Genomic DNA, 14,052 nt, shown 5'->3' on the forward strand with positions numbered 1-14,052 from the left:
ATATATTGAGTGTCTATTCTCTGTTAGGAAACACAAATATAAATAAGACAGTGTCCTGCCTTACAAGTTCACAGTGCAATCAGCACTACCCCAGGAGTGAACAAAATGATTTAGGCATATAGAGGAAGGGCAATTAACTGCTTAGGCCTCACAGAGGAATGATGGTTGAATTGCTTCTTGAAGGATAAGTAGAAGTTTGCCAGAGGGGATGGTTTTCCCAGAAATTGGTTATGGCTGGAGCACAGGGCCTGGAGTAAAGTTGTAGGCGAGATTAAACTGGAGAAGATGAAAGGACATAGACCAATAGGAACCAACAAAGATTGTTTTTGTTTATAGGTTTTTTTTTTTTGTGTGTGTGTGTGTGGTAAAATGTATGTAACATAAAATTTGCCATTTTAACCATTCCGGGCGCGGTGGCTAATGCCTGTAATCCCAGCACTTTGGGAGGCCGAGGCGGGTGGATCACCCGGGGTCAGGAGTTTGAAACCAGCCTGACCAATATAGTGAAACCCTGTCTCTACTAAAAATACAAAAATTAGCCAGGCATGGTGGTGCGCACCTGTAGTCCCCGCTACTCGGGAGACTGAGAAAGGAGAATCACTTGAACCCAGGAGGCAGAGGGTTGCAGTGAGCTGAGATCGACTACTGCACTCCAACCTGGGTAAGACAGCGAGACTCCATCTCAGAAAAAAAAAATATGCACACTTCAGTTGTACAGAAACTCTGTACAATGAATGTTTTTAAGTAGAAAAATAACATCAGTTAGGAAAATAGGTCAAATTATAGTTGACAAGAGGACAGTTTTGCCAGGCACGGTGGCTCATGCCTTGTAATCCCAGCACTTTGGGAGGCCAAGGCAGGCAGATCACAAGGTCAAGAGTTCAAGACCAGCTTGGCCGACGTAGTGAAACCCCGTTTCTACTAAAAATAAAAATAAATTAGCTGGGTGTGGTGATGCATGCCTGTAATCCCAGCTACTCAAGAGGCTAAGGCAGGAGAATTGCTTGAACCCAGGAGGTGGAGGTTGCAGTGAGCCGAGATTGCACCATTGCACTCCAGCCCGGGCAACAGTGTGAAACTCCTTCTCAAAAAAAAAAAAAAAAAGAAAAGAAAAAAAAACAGTTTCCATTATTCAGGCAAGAGATACTGAGGTCCTAAATCAAGCAGTGAAGGAAGAGAAGAGCAGAGAGGGGGCAGATTCAAGAGATATGTAAAAGGCCAGGCGTGGTGGCTCACACCTGTAATCCAAGCACTTTGGGAGGCCAAGGCAGATGGATCACTTGAGGCCAGGGGTTTGAGACCAGCTTGACCAACATAGTGAAACTCTGTCTCTACTAGAAATACAAAAATAATTAGCTGGGTGTGGTGGCGTGCACCTGTAGTCCCAGCTACTTGGGAGGCTGAGGCAGGAGAATCACTTGAACCCAGGAGGCAAAGGATGCGATGAGCTGAGATCACGTCATTGCACTCCAGCCAGACTCTGTCTTTAAAAAAAAAGAAAAGATATGTAAGATAATTAAAAAAATTTTTTTTTAAATTCTTTTGTTTCTGTGTTCTCTCACAGAATGGAATATGTAAGAGAATTAACAGTATTTAGGAATTGAAGGGAGGGAGGAAGTTGAATAGCAGCTTCCAGCTTAAATGGTGGCATCATGCACTGATCCTGGGAACATGGAAAGGGCGAAGGATGTGGGAGGGGCAAAGGTGGGGAGGGAAGAAGATGAATTCACTTTTTTTTTCCTTTTTTTTTTTTTTTTGAAACAGAGTCTTGCTCTGTTACCCAGGCTGGAGTGCAGTGGAGCGATCTCAGCTCACTGCAACCTCCGCCTCCTGGGTTCAAGCGATTCTCCTGCCTCAGCTTCCCAAGTAGCTGGGATTACAGGCACGCGCCACCACACTCAGCTAACTTGTATTTTTAGTAGAGATGGGGTTTTGCCATGTTGGCCAGGCTGGTCTTGAATTCTTGACCTCAGGTGATCTGCCCGCCTTGGCCTCCCAAAGTGCTGGGATTACAGGTGCGAGCCACCACACCTGGCAGAATTCACTTTCTGACATGTTGAGTTTGAGATGCCCATGGGCCATGGGCCATTCTGCTGGAGATGTCTGATCACCAGTTGCATATATGAGACCAGTGCCTTACTTGCCTCATGTGCAACATTTAAGGGACAACAGAAACCCTCAGTAATAGAGATAAATGCTATTTTGATGCAACATTTAAAAAAATCAAATCAATGCAACAAATCATGGGTATTTTGTTCCATGATGAACAAAATATCAAAATTTTAAATAAAGACAGGAACTTTACTGATTTTTTTTTTAACTGATTATTTTTTTTCCATTTGCCTCATGCTCTAATATGACTTGCCACAACACTGTCTAGAACTTGTAGAGAAGTTGAGACCGAGTCAGGTTTACATTACGGAGATGTAAACTTGATAATCAGGCATAAAGATGGTAGTCAAACTGGGTTCAGTGGTATGCATTTGTACTTTGAGCTACTCAGGAGGCTGAGGCAGAAGGAGTTTTTGAGCCCAGGAGTTGATGTCTGGCATGGGCAACATAGCAAGACCCTGTCTCTAAATTTTTAAAAAGGCCAGGTGTGGTGGCTCACACCTGTAATTCCAGCACTTTGGGAGGCTGAGGGGGAAGGATCACTTGAGCCCAGGAGTTCAAAATCAGTCTGGGCCATGGAGAAACCTTGTCTCTACAAAATAATACAAAAATATTAGCCAGGTGTGGTGCGCTGTGCCTGTAGTCCCAGCTACTCAGGAGGCAGAGGTGAGAGGATTTCTTGAGCCCAGGAGGCAGAGGCTGGGGCTGCAGTGAGCCAAGATCGCGCCACTGCACTCCAGCCTGGGCGACAGAGTGAGACCCTGTCTCAAAAACAAAAACAAAAAAAACAACCAAATAAACAAAAAGATAGTAGGCAAAGCTTTGGGACATGAGATGAGATTACTAGGAGTGTGTCAGTGTCTGTCTGTCTGTGTAGAGGGGCGAGAAGACGACAGGAACTCTGGGGAATACCATCATTGAGGAGACCTGTCAAGAAGGGAGAGCATGTGAAGGAATATTAGAGAGGGGAGAGGAGTAAGGGAGACTGTTCCATAGGGTGGGAGTTTCAAGAGGCATAAGGGAAGTCCTCTGAATCAAATGCCATGGAGATGTTGAGGAAGCTGAACAGAAAATAGGTAACGGATTTTGCATTTTCGATGGAGGAGTAGTGCAGAAGGTAAAGAAGTCATTATAATGGTTGAAACACAAATCTTTTAAGATGCTGATAGGGCAGTGATTGGAAGGGGAGGTATTGCCAAAGAAGATAAAAACTGGAAAAGAACTGCCTCTGGGACTTTGTCCAACCTGTAGAATTCGCTTCCTTATATTTTCTTCAATTTGATCCTCAGAAGCAGAAGCCACACTGCCGGGGAATGGCTCCCAATGGCTTACCAAATCACATCATGGCTCCTGTTTGGAAGTGCCTCCATCTCACCAAGGACTTGTGAGACTTGGGAACTGGGGGCTGGGGATAATGAAGAGGTGGTAGAGGAGTGCAAGGATGTTATTGAAGTGGGGCTGTGGGAAAGACAAGCAGTCATGGGGGATACTGTGATAACACTCATTACTAAAAAGCACTGCTCTAGAGGCAAGAGCTCTAGAACGCTTTAACTGAAGTGAAATAAAATGAAAGGCTCTGTTTCTCAGCTGCACTAGCCACATTTTAGGTGCCCAGTAGCTAATTGGAGCTAGCAGCTGGCATATTGGGCAGCACAGATAATAGATCATTTCCATCCCCACAGAAAGTTTTATTGGACTGTGCTGCTCTAGAATCCCTCTCCTCCTCCATTAATGCTGCTGCTTTTTCTCCAGCCGAGAGCAGAAACATTCATACTGGGAGTTTGCTGAATGGATTCCTTTAGCCTGGAAGTGGCACTTGTTATCTGAGCTGTAAGTTGAAGCAGCATCTCTGAAGCTTAGGAAGGGTGACACCACTGGAGACGAAAGGGTGACAGAGGCTCTATAATGGGAACCCTGGGATGGGTGAAACCCTTCCAAATTTAAACTGTTCCCTTTGCCTTCCCCCAGTGAGGCCGCTCCCTACCTGCCCCAGGAGGAGAAGTCTCCATTGTTTTCTGTACAACGTGAAGGGCTACCTGAAGATGGCACCCTCTACCGAATAAACAGGTGAAGATTGCACATCCGCCCTTTTTTCTGATTCTGGAGCCAGAAACAAGAAAAATGAATGTTGAAAGAGATGACAGATAAGTCCTGTCCTTCCCTTGATGCTGGTTGAGTTGGTCCCAAGAATAAGAGTGCTGGCTAGAGCTGGTCAGTCCTCTCTGATTTGTAGTGTTCATTACTGCTGGCAGGCTGAGGGAAGCTAGAGAGATTTAGGGGCCAAAGCAGTTCACAAGGTTACATGTACTCAGATAGACCTGGACAGACTAGCCTTAGGGAAAATACTATAGTATTCCAGAATGAACAGCCCTGAAGATGAGCTGGAGCTAGACAGACTTTGGAGGCTGGGCATGGTGGCTCACACCTGTAATCCCAGCACTTTGGGAGGCCAAAAAGGGAGGATTACTTGAGCCCACGAGTTCGAGACCAGCCTAGGCAACATAGCAAGACCCCTATCTGTACAAAAAATTTTAAAGTTAGTGGGGTATGGTGGCATGTGCTACTCCAGAGGCTGAGGTGGGATAACCACTTGAGCCTGGGAGGTCAAGGCTGCAGATCATGCCACTGCACTCCATCCTAGGTGACAGACCCCATCTCAAATAATATAAGACAGACTTTGGGAAGGAAAGCAGGAAGATACAAATGGTAGCCAAGGACTCTTCTCACTTGTAAACTGTTTTTGATATTCAGGCTCTTGCTTGAGCCAGTTCATACTGGCTCTGGGTGGAGCTCCCATACAGTCCTCATTACCTTTCATTAATTCCTTTCTTCATCCCATCTTTGATTTTTCTCTAGATTTAGCTCGATCACAGCACATCCAGAGCGCTGGGATGTGTCCTTCTTCACGGGGGGACCGCTCTGGGCTCTGGACTGGTGCCCAGTGCCAGAGGGGGCAGGAGCCTCGCAATATGTGGCTCTTTTCTCCAGCCCTGACATGAATGAGACACACCCACTGAGCCAGCTTCATTCGGGTCCTGGGCTGCTCCAGCTCTGGGGCCTTGGGACCTTGCAGCAAGAAAGCTGGTGAGGTGGGGTTGGACACTGCCATGGGAGGGTGGTTGAGGACAGCAGGATGGGGTCTGGACAGGATAGGGGGAAGGGATTGGATTGGGCTGAGACAAGGGGAGCTTACCTCTGGCAGCCCTACGTCCCTTCTTCCTACCCACCATCCCCACATGCTCTCTCTCTCCAGTCCTGGCAACAGGGCCCACTTTGTCTATGGGATTGCTTGTGACAACGGCTGCATCTGGGACCTCAAGTTCTGCCCTAGTGGAGCATGGGAACTTCCAGGCACCCCTCGGAAGGTACTTCGCAGTCGACTGTGGGATGGCCCTAGGACTCAAAGCCAGGACAAAGAGGCCCTGGGAATTCTTAGAGTTTAAGGAAGGAAAGTTGGAGTGTGGTGGATGGAGTTTTTCCAGCAACTCCATACAGTATTTTCAGGGACTAGAACCTCAAAGGTTTTCTGTGAGTCAGTTGAAGGCAGCAAGCCTCAGCACATCTTTTACCCTTTAGGCTCCTCTCCTGCCCCGGTTGGGTCTCTTGGCTCTGGCCTGCTCAGACGGGAAAGTACTGCTGTTCAGTCTACCCCATCCAGAGGCCCTGCTGGCTCAGCAACCCCCAGGTGAGTAGCACAGCAAGGAGAATGGGGCTGCTGTCGTGGTGGCCAGAGCATAGCAGGACCTATCTCCCTGGAAGCTCCCCTGGGCCAGTCTCTCTAGCACAAAGCCTTACTCAGCCACACACATACCCTGCGTTGTGACTCTGGTTTGTTCTCGAGCCCTCTCTCTTTTGCAGTCTTGCAGCTGTACTCTCTCTTTATCTCTCCTTCCCTCTTCTGTGCTCTCAGGACTTTCCCCCTGTTGCTGCCACAGGTAACTGGCTGTGTAAAGAGCTGCTGAGGGCTTGGGCTGATGGATAGGGCCCATCTCCCCTGCCATACTCTTGTTCCCCTAATCCTGTTCTTAGCCCCTCCTGCCCTCACCATCACACAAACACAATCCCTTGTTCTGAAGAGAGGGATAGAATAGAGAGCTGAAGATGAGCAAGAGGAAGAAGGAGTCAGGAAAAGGCAGCTCCTATATGTTGAATTTATTTTTCATTAGTACTGAGTATTTAAAGAAGAGGGCACAAAGGTTGGAGCCCTGAGAAGTCCCATATGTGGTGGTCTTGCGGAGTGGGTTGAGGAGGTAATAGGAGGTCAGAAAATAAAGATAGTAAATACAGACAGTTCTTTCAAGAAGTTTCGCTGTGGGACTGGGCATGGTGGCCCATGCCTTAATTCCAGTACTTTGCAAGGCCTAGGTGGTAGGATTGCTTGAGCCTAGGAGTTTGAGACCAGCTGGGGCAATATAATGAGATGTCGTCTCTACAAAAAAAATTTTAAAAAGTAGCCGAGCATAGTGATGCGTGCCTGTAGTCCCAGCTACTTGGGAGGCCTAGGTGGGAGGATCACTTATGCCCAGGAGGTTGAGGCTGCAGTGAACTGAGATTGTGCCACTGCACTGTAGCCTGGGTGGCTTAGTGAGACCCTGTCTCAAAAAAAAAAAAAAAAAAAAAAATTGGCTGTGAAGGGGAGCCAGTAATTGAGGGTGGTGGATTGCCTGAGTGTGGTCAGTAAAGAAAGGTTTTGTCCCTTTATTTGGATAGGAGACAGTAGGGCATGTTCACATGGCAACATGGGAGTGACAGACTAGGGAGGGAACAAGTGGATGATACAGGAGGAAGGAGGATAACAGAATGAGCAGTGTTCTGGAAAAGGTGCTAGAGGATGAGGAGAGAGTGGAGTGAAGGGATTGCTCTTCTGATAGGAGGAAGGATACTATCAGGTGTAACAGAAGGAAAGAAGATGGGAGCAGATAGAGGTAGGTTCATAAATTTGGTGATGGAAAGATAAGGACTTTCTCAACAAAGGATAAGGGAACGTCACTATTTAAAGGATTGGTTGCTGATTTAAGAGCAAGGCCTGTGTCCACAGAGGAGGTCTACAGGAAAAAAAAAAGCGAGGCCTGGCTAGGCATGGTGGCTCACACTTATAATCCCAGCACTTTGGGAGGCTGAGGCAGTAGGATTGCTTGAGCCTAGGAGTTGGAGGCTGCAGTGAGCCATGATCATGCCACTGCACTCGGGCCTGGGTGACAGAGTAAGACCCGCTGAGTCCTCGGGATCCATAGAGTTAGTTACTGCTCTTTTTCCCTCACAGATGCAGTGAAGCCTGCCATATATAAGGTAAGTGAGGAACCTGCTACCTTAGCTGAGGCTCCATCTTCTTAGAGCCTCACCTTGCTGATTCCACAGTGAGTCTCCTTATACTTCTGAAAAATACCCTCATCCTGCTGGATTAAACATTGATGTGAGCTTTCATTCCAGTGTAGGTGTCCCTAACCCTGGTCCCATCTCTTTCCCTGCAGGTACAATGTGTGGCAACTCTGCAGGTAGGGTCTATGCAAGCTACAGACCCCTCTGAGTGTGGTCAGTGCCTTAGCCTGGCCTGGATGCCTACCAGGCCCCACCAACACCTAGCTGCTGGATATTATAATGGTAAAAATACCAAAATAAAACATAAGGAACTATTGCTCTTTACATTTTTTATATATGCTGGTTTTTTGGTGGTTTCTTTGGTGGTTCAGTACTGGATATATAGTTAGAAATATTCAGGCAATGTGAAAAAACTAGAAAGAAATAAGTCACTAGACTGTTTCTACTCAGAAAAAAATTTAAGAGTAGATAGATGCTGGGCCAGGCATGGTGGCTCATGCTTATAATCCCAGCACATTGAGGAGCTGAAGCAGGCAGATCACTTCAGGTCAGGAGTTCGAGACCAGCCTGGTCAACATAGTGAAACCCTGTCTCTACCAAAAAATACAAAAAATTAGCTCAGCGTGGGGGCACACGCCTGTAATCCCAGCTACTTGGGAGGCTGAGGCATGAGAACCCGGGAGGCAGAGGTTTCAGTGAGCCAAGATCACACCCCTGCACTCCAGCCTAGGCAACAGAGTGAGATCCTGTCTGGGGGAAAAAAAAAAAATAGATGCCTGCCAGATGTGGTGGCTCATGCCTATAATCCCAGTACTTTGGGTGGCTGAAGTGGGAGGGAATCACTTGAGGCTGGGACTTCAAGACCAGCTGGACAACATAGTGAGACCTCATCATTAAAAATAACATTTTTAGGCTGGGCGTGGTGGCTCACGCCTGTAATCCCAGCACTTTGGGAGGCCAAGGCGGGCGGATTATGAGGTCAGGAGATCGAGACCATCCTGGCTAACACAGTGAAACCCTGCCTCTACTAAAAATACAAAAAATTAGCTGGGCACGGTGGCAGGCGCCTGTAGTCCCAGCTACCCGGGAGGCTAGGGCAGGAGAATGGCATGAACCCAGGAAGTGGAGTCTGCAGTGAGCTGAGATCGCACCACTGCACTCCAGCCTGGAGAACGGAGCGAGACTCTGTCTTAAAAAACATATCTATATACTAAAAATAATAACATTTTTTAAAAATTAAAAAGTGAGGAGGAACATCCTTTCACGCAGCTCTTTTTTTTTTTTTTTTTGAGACGGAGTCTCGCTCTGTCACCCAGGCTGGAATACAGTGGCCGGATCTCAGCTCACTGCAAGCTCCGTCTCCCAGGTTTTTGCCATTCTCCTGCCTCAGCCTCCCGAGTAGCTGAGACTACAGGCACCCGCCACCTCGCCCGGCTAGTTTTTTGTATTTTTAGTAGAGACGGGGTTTCACCGTGTTAGCCAGGATGGTCTTGATCTCCTGACCTCGTGATCCGCCCGTCTCGGCCTCCCAAAGTGCTGGGATTACAGGCTTGAGCCACCGCGCCCGGCCTTCACGCAGTTCTTTATGTATATATACAAATAAAAAGATCAGAGGAAAGAAAGAGTTTTATAAAAATGGGATCAGCCAGGCATGGTGGCTCACACCTGTAATTGGGAGGCTGAGGCAGGAGAATCGCAGCCCAGGAGTTGGAGACTGGGCAACATGGTGAAACCCTGTCTCTAACTAACTAGCTAACTAACTAAATGAATAAAAATGGGATCATACTGTGTAAGGTATTCTAAAATAAAATGTATTAAATTTAATTATATCTTAATTTTATAGAAGAAAAAGACAGTAAAGTCAGACTGAAATATTGACTAAGCTCCTGCTGAATGTTTCTTCACTATAAGCGACACATATATATTTATAATAAATATTACTTTATAATAACTCCAACATTAAGTAGTTGGAGTTACTAGGTTTTGTTTTGTTTTGTTTTGTTTTATTTTGAGATAGGGTCTCATTGTGTCACCTAGGCTGGAGTGCAGTGGCAAGATCTTGGCTCACTGCATCCTGGACTTCCTGGGCTCAAGCAATCCTCTAACCTCAGCCTCTGGAGTAGTTGGAACTACAGGAACAAGTTACAATGCCCGGCTAATTTTTTGTGTTTTTTGTAGAGATGGGGTTTTGCCATGTTGCCCAGGCTGGTCTTGACCTCCTGAGCTCAAAGTGATCACCTCCCTCAGCCAGCTGCTGGGATTACAAATGTGAGCTACTGTGCCTGGCCTAGATTGTTATTTTTAAATGACAGTGTTATTGGCCAGGTGCGGTGGCTCATGTCTGTAATCCCAGCATTTTGGGAGGCCGAGGCGGGCAGATCACGAGGTCAAGACATCGAGACCATCCTAGCCAACATGGTGAAACCCTGTCTCTACTAAAAAATAGAAAAATAGCTGGGCAGGATGGCACGTGCCTGTAGTCCCAGCTACTCGGGAGGCTTGAACCTGGAAGGTGAATGTTGCAGTGAGCCAAGATCGTGCCACTGCACTCCAGCCTGGCGACAGAGTGAGACTCCATTTCAAAAACAAAATGACAGTGTTATTTTTAGGAAAGTAGACTTTCTGCTAGGAAGGAAAGGAAATTAACACTCTTACATGTCTTTTTATTGTCCCTTTCTCCATGTTCTTTTTCTTTTGGTGGTATTATTCTTACGTTGTCAGGGTACATGATTCTTCATGCTGTTCTGCTTTCTTAATTCCTAAACTTGATTGAGTGCCTCTACCAGTCCATTTATCTTAGTCTCCCCCCCAATTGCTGAATTATTTATATTGCATGGCTATAATTCATCATCAACAAATTTTTTTCAAGAAAGGTTCAGGCCGGGCGCGGTGGCTCAAGCCTGTAATCCCAGCACTTTGGGAGGCCGAGACGGGCGGATCACGAGGTCAGGAGATCGAGACCATCCTGGCTAACACAGTGAAACCCCGTCTCTACTAAAAATACAAAAACTTAGCCGGGCGAGGTGGCGGGCGCCTGTAGTCCCAGCTACTCGGGAGGCTGAGGCAGGAGAATGGCGTGAACCCGGGAGGCGGAGCTTGCAGTGAGCTGAGATCCGGCCACTGCACTCCAGCCTGGGTGACAGAGCGAGACTCCGTCTCAAAAAAAAAAAAAAAAGAAAGGTTCATAGGTACTGCATTCATTCCCTCAGCGGCTCAGCCTTCTGAGTAGCTGAGACTACAGGCACGCACCACCACACCCGGCTATTTTTTTTTTTTTTTGAGACAGGGTCTCTGGGGTCCAGGCTGGAGTGCAGTGGCACGATCTCAGCTCACTGCAACGTCCACCTCCCGAGTTCAAGCGATTCTCCCACCTCAGCTTCTTGAGTAGCTGGGATTACAGGCGCATGCCACCAAAGGCCAGCTAATTATATTTTTAGTAGAGATGGGGTTTCACCATATTGTTCAGGCTGGTCTCAAACTCCTGACCTCAGGTGGTATGGCCACCCTGGCCTCCTAAAGTGCTGAGATTACAGGCGTGAGCCATCGTACCTGGCCTTATTTTATTTTTTAGAGACGGGGTCTCAGTATATTGCCCAGGCAGGTCTCAAACTCTTGGGTGCAAGTGTTCTTCCTGCCTTTACCTACCAAAGTGCTAGGATTATAGACATGAGCCACTGCACCTAGCAACATTGTGTTGCTTTTGACTTTTTGCCTGTTCTCTTTGTCTTGGGGCAGTTAGCGAACATTTTCTTTTTCTTTTTTTTTTTTGAGATGGAGTCTTGCTCTGTCTCCCAGGCTGGAGTGCAGTGGCGTGATCTCGGCTCACTGCAACCTCTGCTTCCTGGGTTCAAGTGATTCTCATGTCTCACCCTGCCAAGCATCTGGGATTACAAGCACGCACCACTACACTGGCTAATGTTTTTTGTATTTTTATTAGTGATGGGAGTTTTACCATGTTGGCCAGGTTGGTCTTGAACTCCTGACGTCAAGTGATCCACCCACATTGGCCTCCCAAAGTGTTGAGATTACAGGCGTGAGCCACTGCGCCTGGCTTCCTAGAGTTTTTATGCTTTTTTTTTTTTTTTTTTTTGAGACGGAGTCTTATTCTCGTCACCCAGGCTGGAGTGCAGTGGTACAATTTCATCTCACTGCAACCTCCGCCTCCCGGTTCAAGCAATTCTCCTGCCTCAGCCTCCCGAGTAGCTGGGATTACAGGCACCCACCACCACATCTGGCCAATTTTTTGTATTTTTAGTACAGACAGGGTTTCACCGTGTTGACCAGGCTGGTCTCGAACTCCTGACCTCAGGTGATCCACCACCTGCACTGGCCTCCCAAATGTTAAGATTATAGGCGTGAGCCACTGTGTGCCCAGCCTATGCTTTTTAAAAGTTTCTTGACTTTCATTTATAGGGAGAGTAGAGAGAGGTGCATTCTACCCTGTGTACTAGGTGTGTTCACCCTATCATTTTTCAACTGTAGATTCCAGACAAAGCTATTACTTTTTTGTTGAAGAGAATTGGGGTTAAAATATCATGTTGAGTCTTTAAGCCCTGGAGGGAATGCTGGATAGCTAATCAGGATCCCCATATCCTTTCATAGTGGTTTGGATCTGAGGGTAGAAGACAAAGGTCCTAGGTGCTCAGAGAAAGAACTTAGAGCAAGGAAGAGAGAACTTGCTTTTAATGCTTACACATTCTGTCCCTATTTCAGGCATGGTGGTTTTCTGGAACCTTCCCACTAACTCACCCCTGCAGCGGATACGGCTCTCTGATGGCTCCTTAAAGCTCTACCCCTTCCAGTGTTTCCTAGCCCATGACCAGGCTGTACGTACCCTTCAATGGTGCAAAGCTAACAGGTATGGAATAGGAGATGTGTGGAGGGGGAAGGTGAAGACTGGGACTGGCTGACTCTTCCACATTTGTTCGGATTTGACCTTCTCCCATCTTTTTACAGCCATTTCCTTGTCTCTGCGGGGAGTGACCGGAAAATCAAATTCTGGGACCTTCGACGACCTTACGAACCCATAAACTCTATCAAGCGCTTCTTGAGTACAGAACTGGCCTGGCTGCTCCCCTACAACGGTGTCACCGTGGCTCAGGACAACTGCTATGCCTCGTACGGCAAGATGGAGATAAGGACATCTAGGGACAGGCCCTAAGGGTTGGAGTGCAAAGCATGCCAGATTGTTGTGGGGAGAGGAGGGTAGAGAGTTGGTTCACTGAGGTGGTTTAAATTCTGGAAGAGGTTAAGGAGAAGAAATGAATCTAAAGAAAAGGAAGGTTTAAATTTATTTCTCTTTTAACAGTTATGGACTCTGTGGGATTCATTATATTGACGCTGGTTATCTTGGTTTCAAGGCCTACTTCACTGCTCCTAGAAAAGGCACTGTTTGGGTGAGCCCCCCCTTTCTTTTGCAGTCTTCATTACACAGGAAAATGGCTCATTTATGCACTATTAGTGTCAGAAAGAGGCAGTAGTTTTGGGTAGGAGAAGATAGCTATGTGGTAACTCTATCATCAGGGCTGTCAGTTATGATAAACTCATTTTTGTTTGTGTGTGTCTCAGACTGTGCAGTTGTTACCAGTTCATAGCTATGAATGAATATATGAATGAATGAATGAATGAATGAAATCTGTCTCTTTCTATTAGAGTCTTTCAGGATCCGACTGGCTTGGGACGATAGCTGCAGGAGATATATCCGGGGAGCTCATTGCTGCTATATTGCCAGATATGGCACTGAATCCAATAAATGTCAAGCGACCTGTAGAGCGAAGATTTGTACGTATATGAACATCTAACAGCAGCTGTTGGGTCCTAACCCACATGCCCTTCCAAATTCTGGTAGAGTACAAATTAGTGCTAGGTCTCCCAGCCCTGATATTATCCCAGAAAGTCTTAGCACAGACTTGTGTATAATCTTCCCTATCCTACTGCATCTGAGCACATAAAGATACTACTTTCTTCCATCTTTAAGCCTTTCCTGCCCAAACCACTTTCCTCTGCTTTTATTCTGTCTTTAATATTATAGAACCTAATTTCATGGTCTCCTTTCCAGCCTATATATAAAGCAGATCTGATACCGTATCAGGACAGTCCTGAAGGTCCCGACCATTCTTCTGCTTCATCTGGGGTCCCCAACCCTCCCAAGGCTCGAACTTATACTGAAACTGTCAACCATCACTACTTGCTCTTTCAAGACACAGATTTGGTAAGCTGAGGCCAGGAGAATGGGTGTGGTGTTAGAAAAGGTAGAAAACTTTAGTCTTTGTATAGTACGTAATCCTGAGTTCAGCACAAAGATATAAAACTAAGGAGCCTCGGCCAGGCATGGTGGCTCATGCCTGTAATCCCAGCACTTTGGGGGGCCAGGGCGGGCAGATCACGAGGTCAAGAGATTGAGACCATCCTGGCCAACATGGTGAAACCCCCGTCTCTACTAAAAATACAAAAATTAGCTGGGTGTGGTGGTGCATGCCTGTAGTCCCAGCTGTTCAGGAGGCTGAGGCAGGTGAATCGCTTGAACCCAGGAGGTGGAGGTTGCAGTGAGCTGAGATCGCACCACTGCACTCCAGCCTGGCAACACAGCAAGACTCCGTCTCAAAAAAAAAAAAAAAAAAA

General features: G+C 46.8%; 1 protein-coding gene across 23 annotated transcripts in view; it reads left to right on the forward strand.

The window, feature by feature from the left end:
• GTF3C2 (general transcription factor IIIC subunit 2) overlaps positions 1-14,052 on the forward strand; it is a 29,583-nt gene that overhangs the window by 13,768 nt on the left and 1,763 nt on the right. For 16 of the 23 annotated variants that reach the window (XM_077959929.1, XM_015111963.3, XM_077959925.1 and 13 more), the window contains 13 exons: positions 3,402-3,496; positions 3,865-3,942; positions 4,081-4,179; positions 4,969-5,196; positions 5,366-5,477; positions 5,689-5,797; positions 7,376-7,401; positions 7,584-7,713; positions 12,145-12,289; positions 12,388-12,549; positions 12,740-12,827; positions 13,084-13,212; positions 13,490-13,642. In XM_077959929.1, the coding sequence (XP_077816055.1) occupies positions 3,402-3,496; positions 3,865-3,942; positions 4,081-4,179; positions 4,969-5,196; positions 5,366-5,477; positions 5,689-5,797; positions 7,376-7,401; positions 7,584-7,713; positions 12,145-12,289; positions 12,388-12,549; positions 12,740-12,827; positions 13,084-13,212; positions 13,490-13,642 (1,554 nt within the window). The remainder of the gene's footprint in view (positions 1-3,401; positions 3,497-3,864; positions 3,943-4,080; positions 4,180-4,968; positions 5,197-5,365; positions 5,478-5,688; positions 5,798-7,375; positions 7,402-7,583; positions 7,714-12,144; positions 12,290-12,387; positions 12,550-12,739; positions 12,828-13,083; positions 13,213-13,489; positions 13,643-14,052) is intronic. The other 7 variants (XM_077959932.1, XM_015111965.3, XM_077959931.1 and 4 more) reach the window with 4 other exon arrangements.

This window comes from Macaca mulatta, chromosome 13 (assembly GCF_049350105.2).
Source record: "Macaca mulatta isolate MMU2019108-1 chromosome 13, T2T-MMU8v2.0, whole genome shotgun sequence".
Classification (NCBI taxonomy): Eukaryota; Metazoa; Chordata; class Mammalia; order Primates; family Cercopithecidae; genus Macaca; species Macaca mulatta.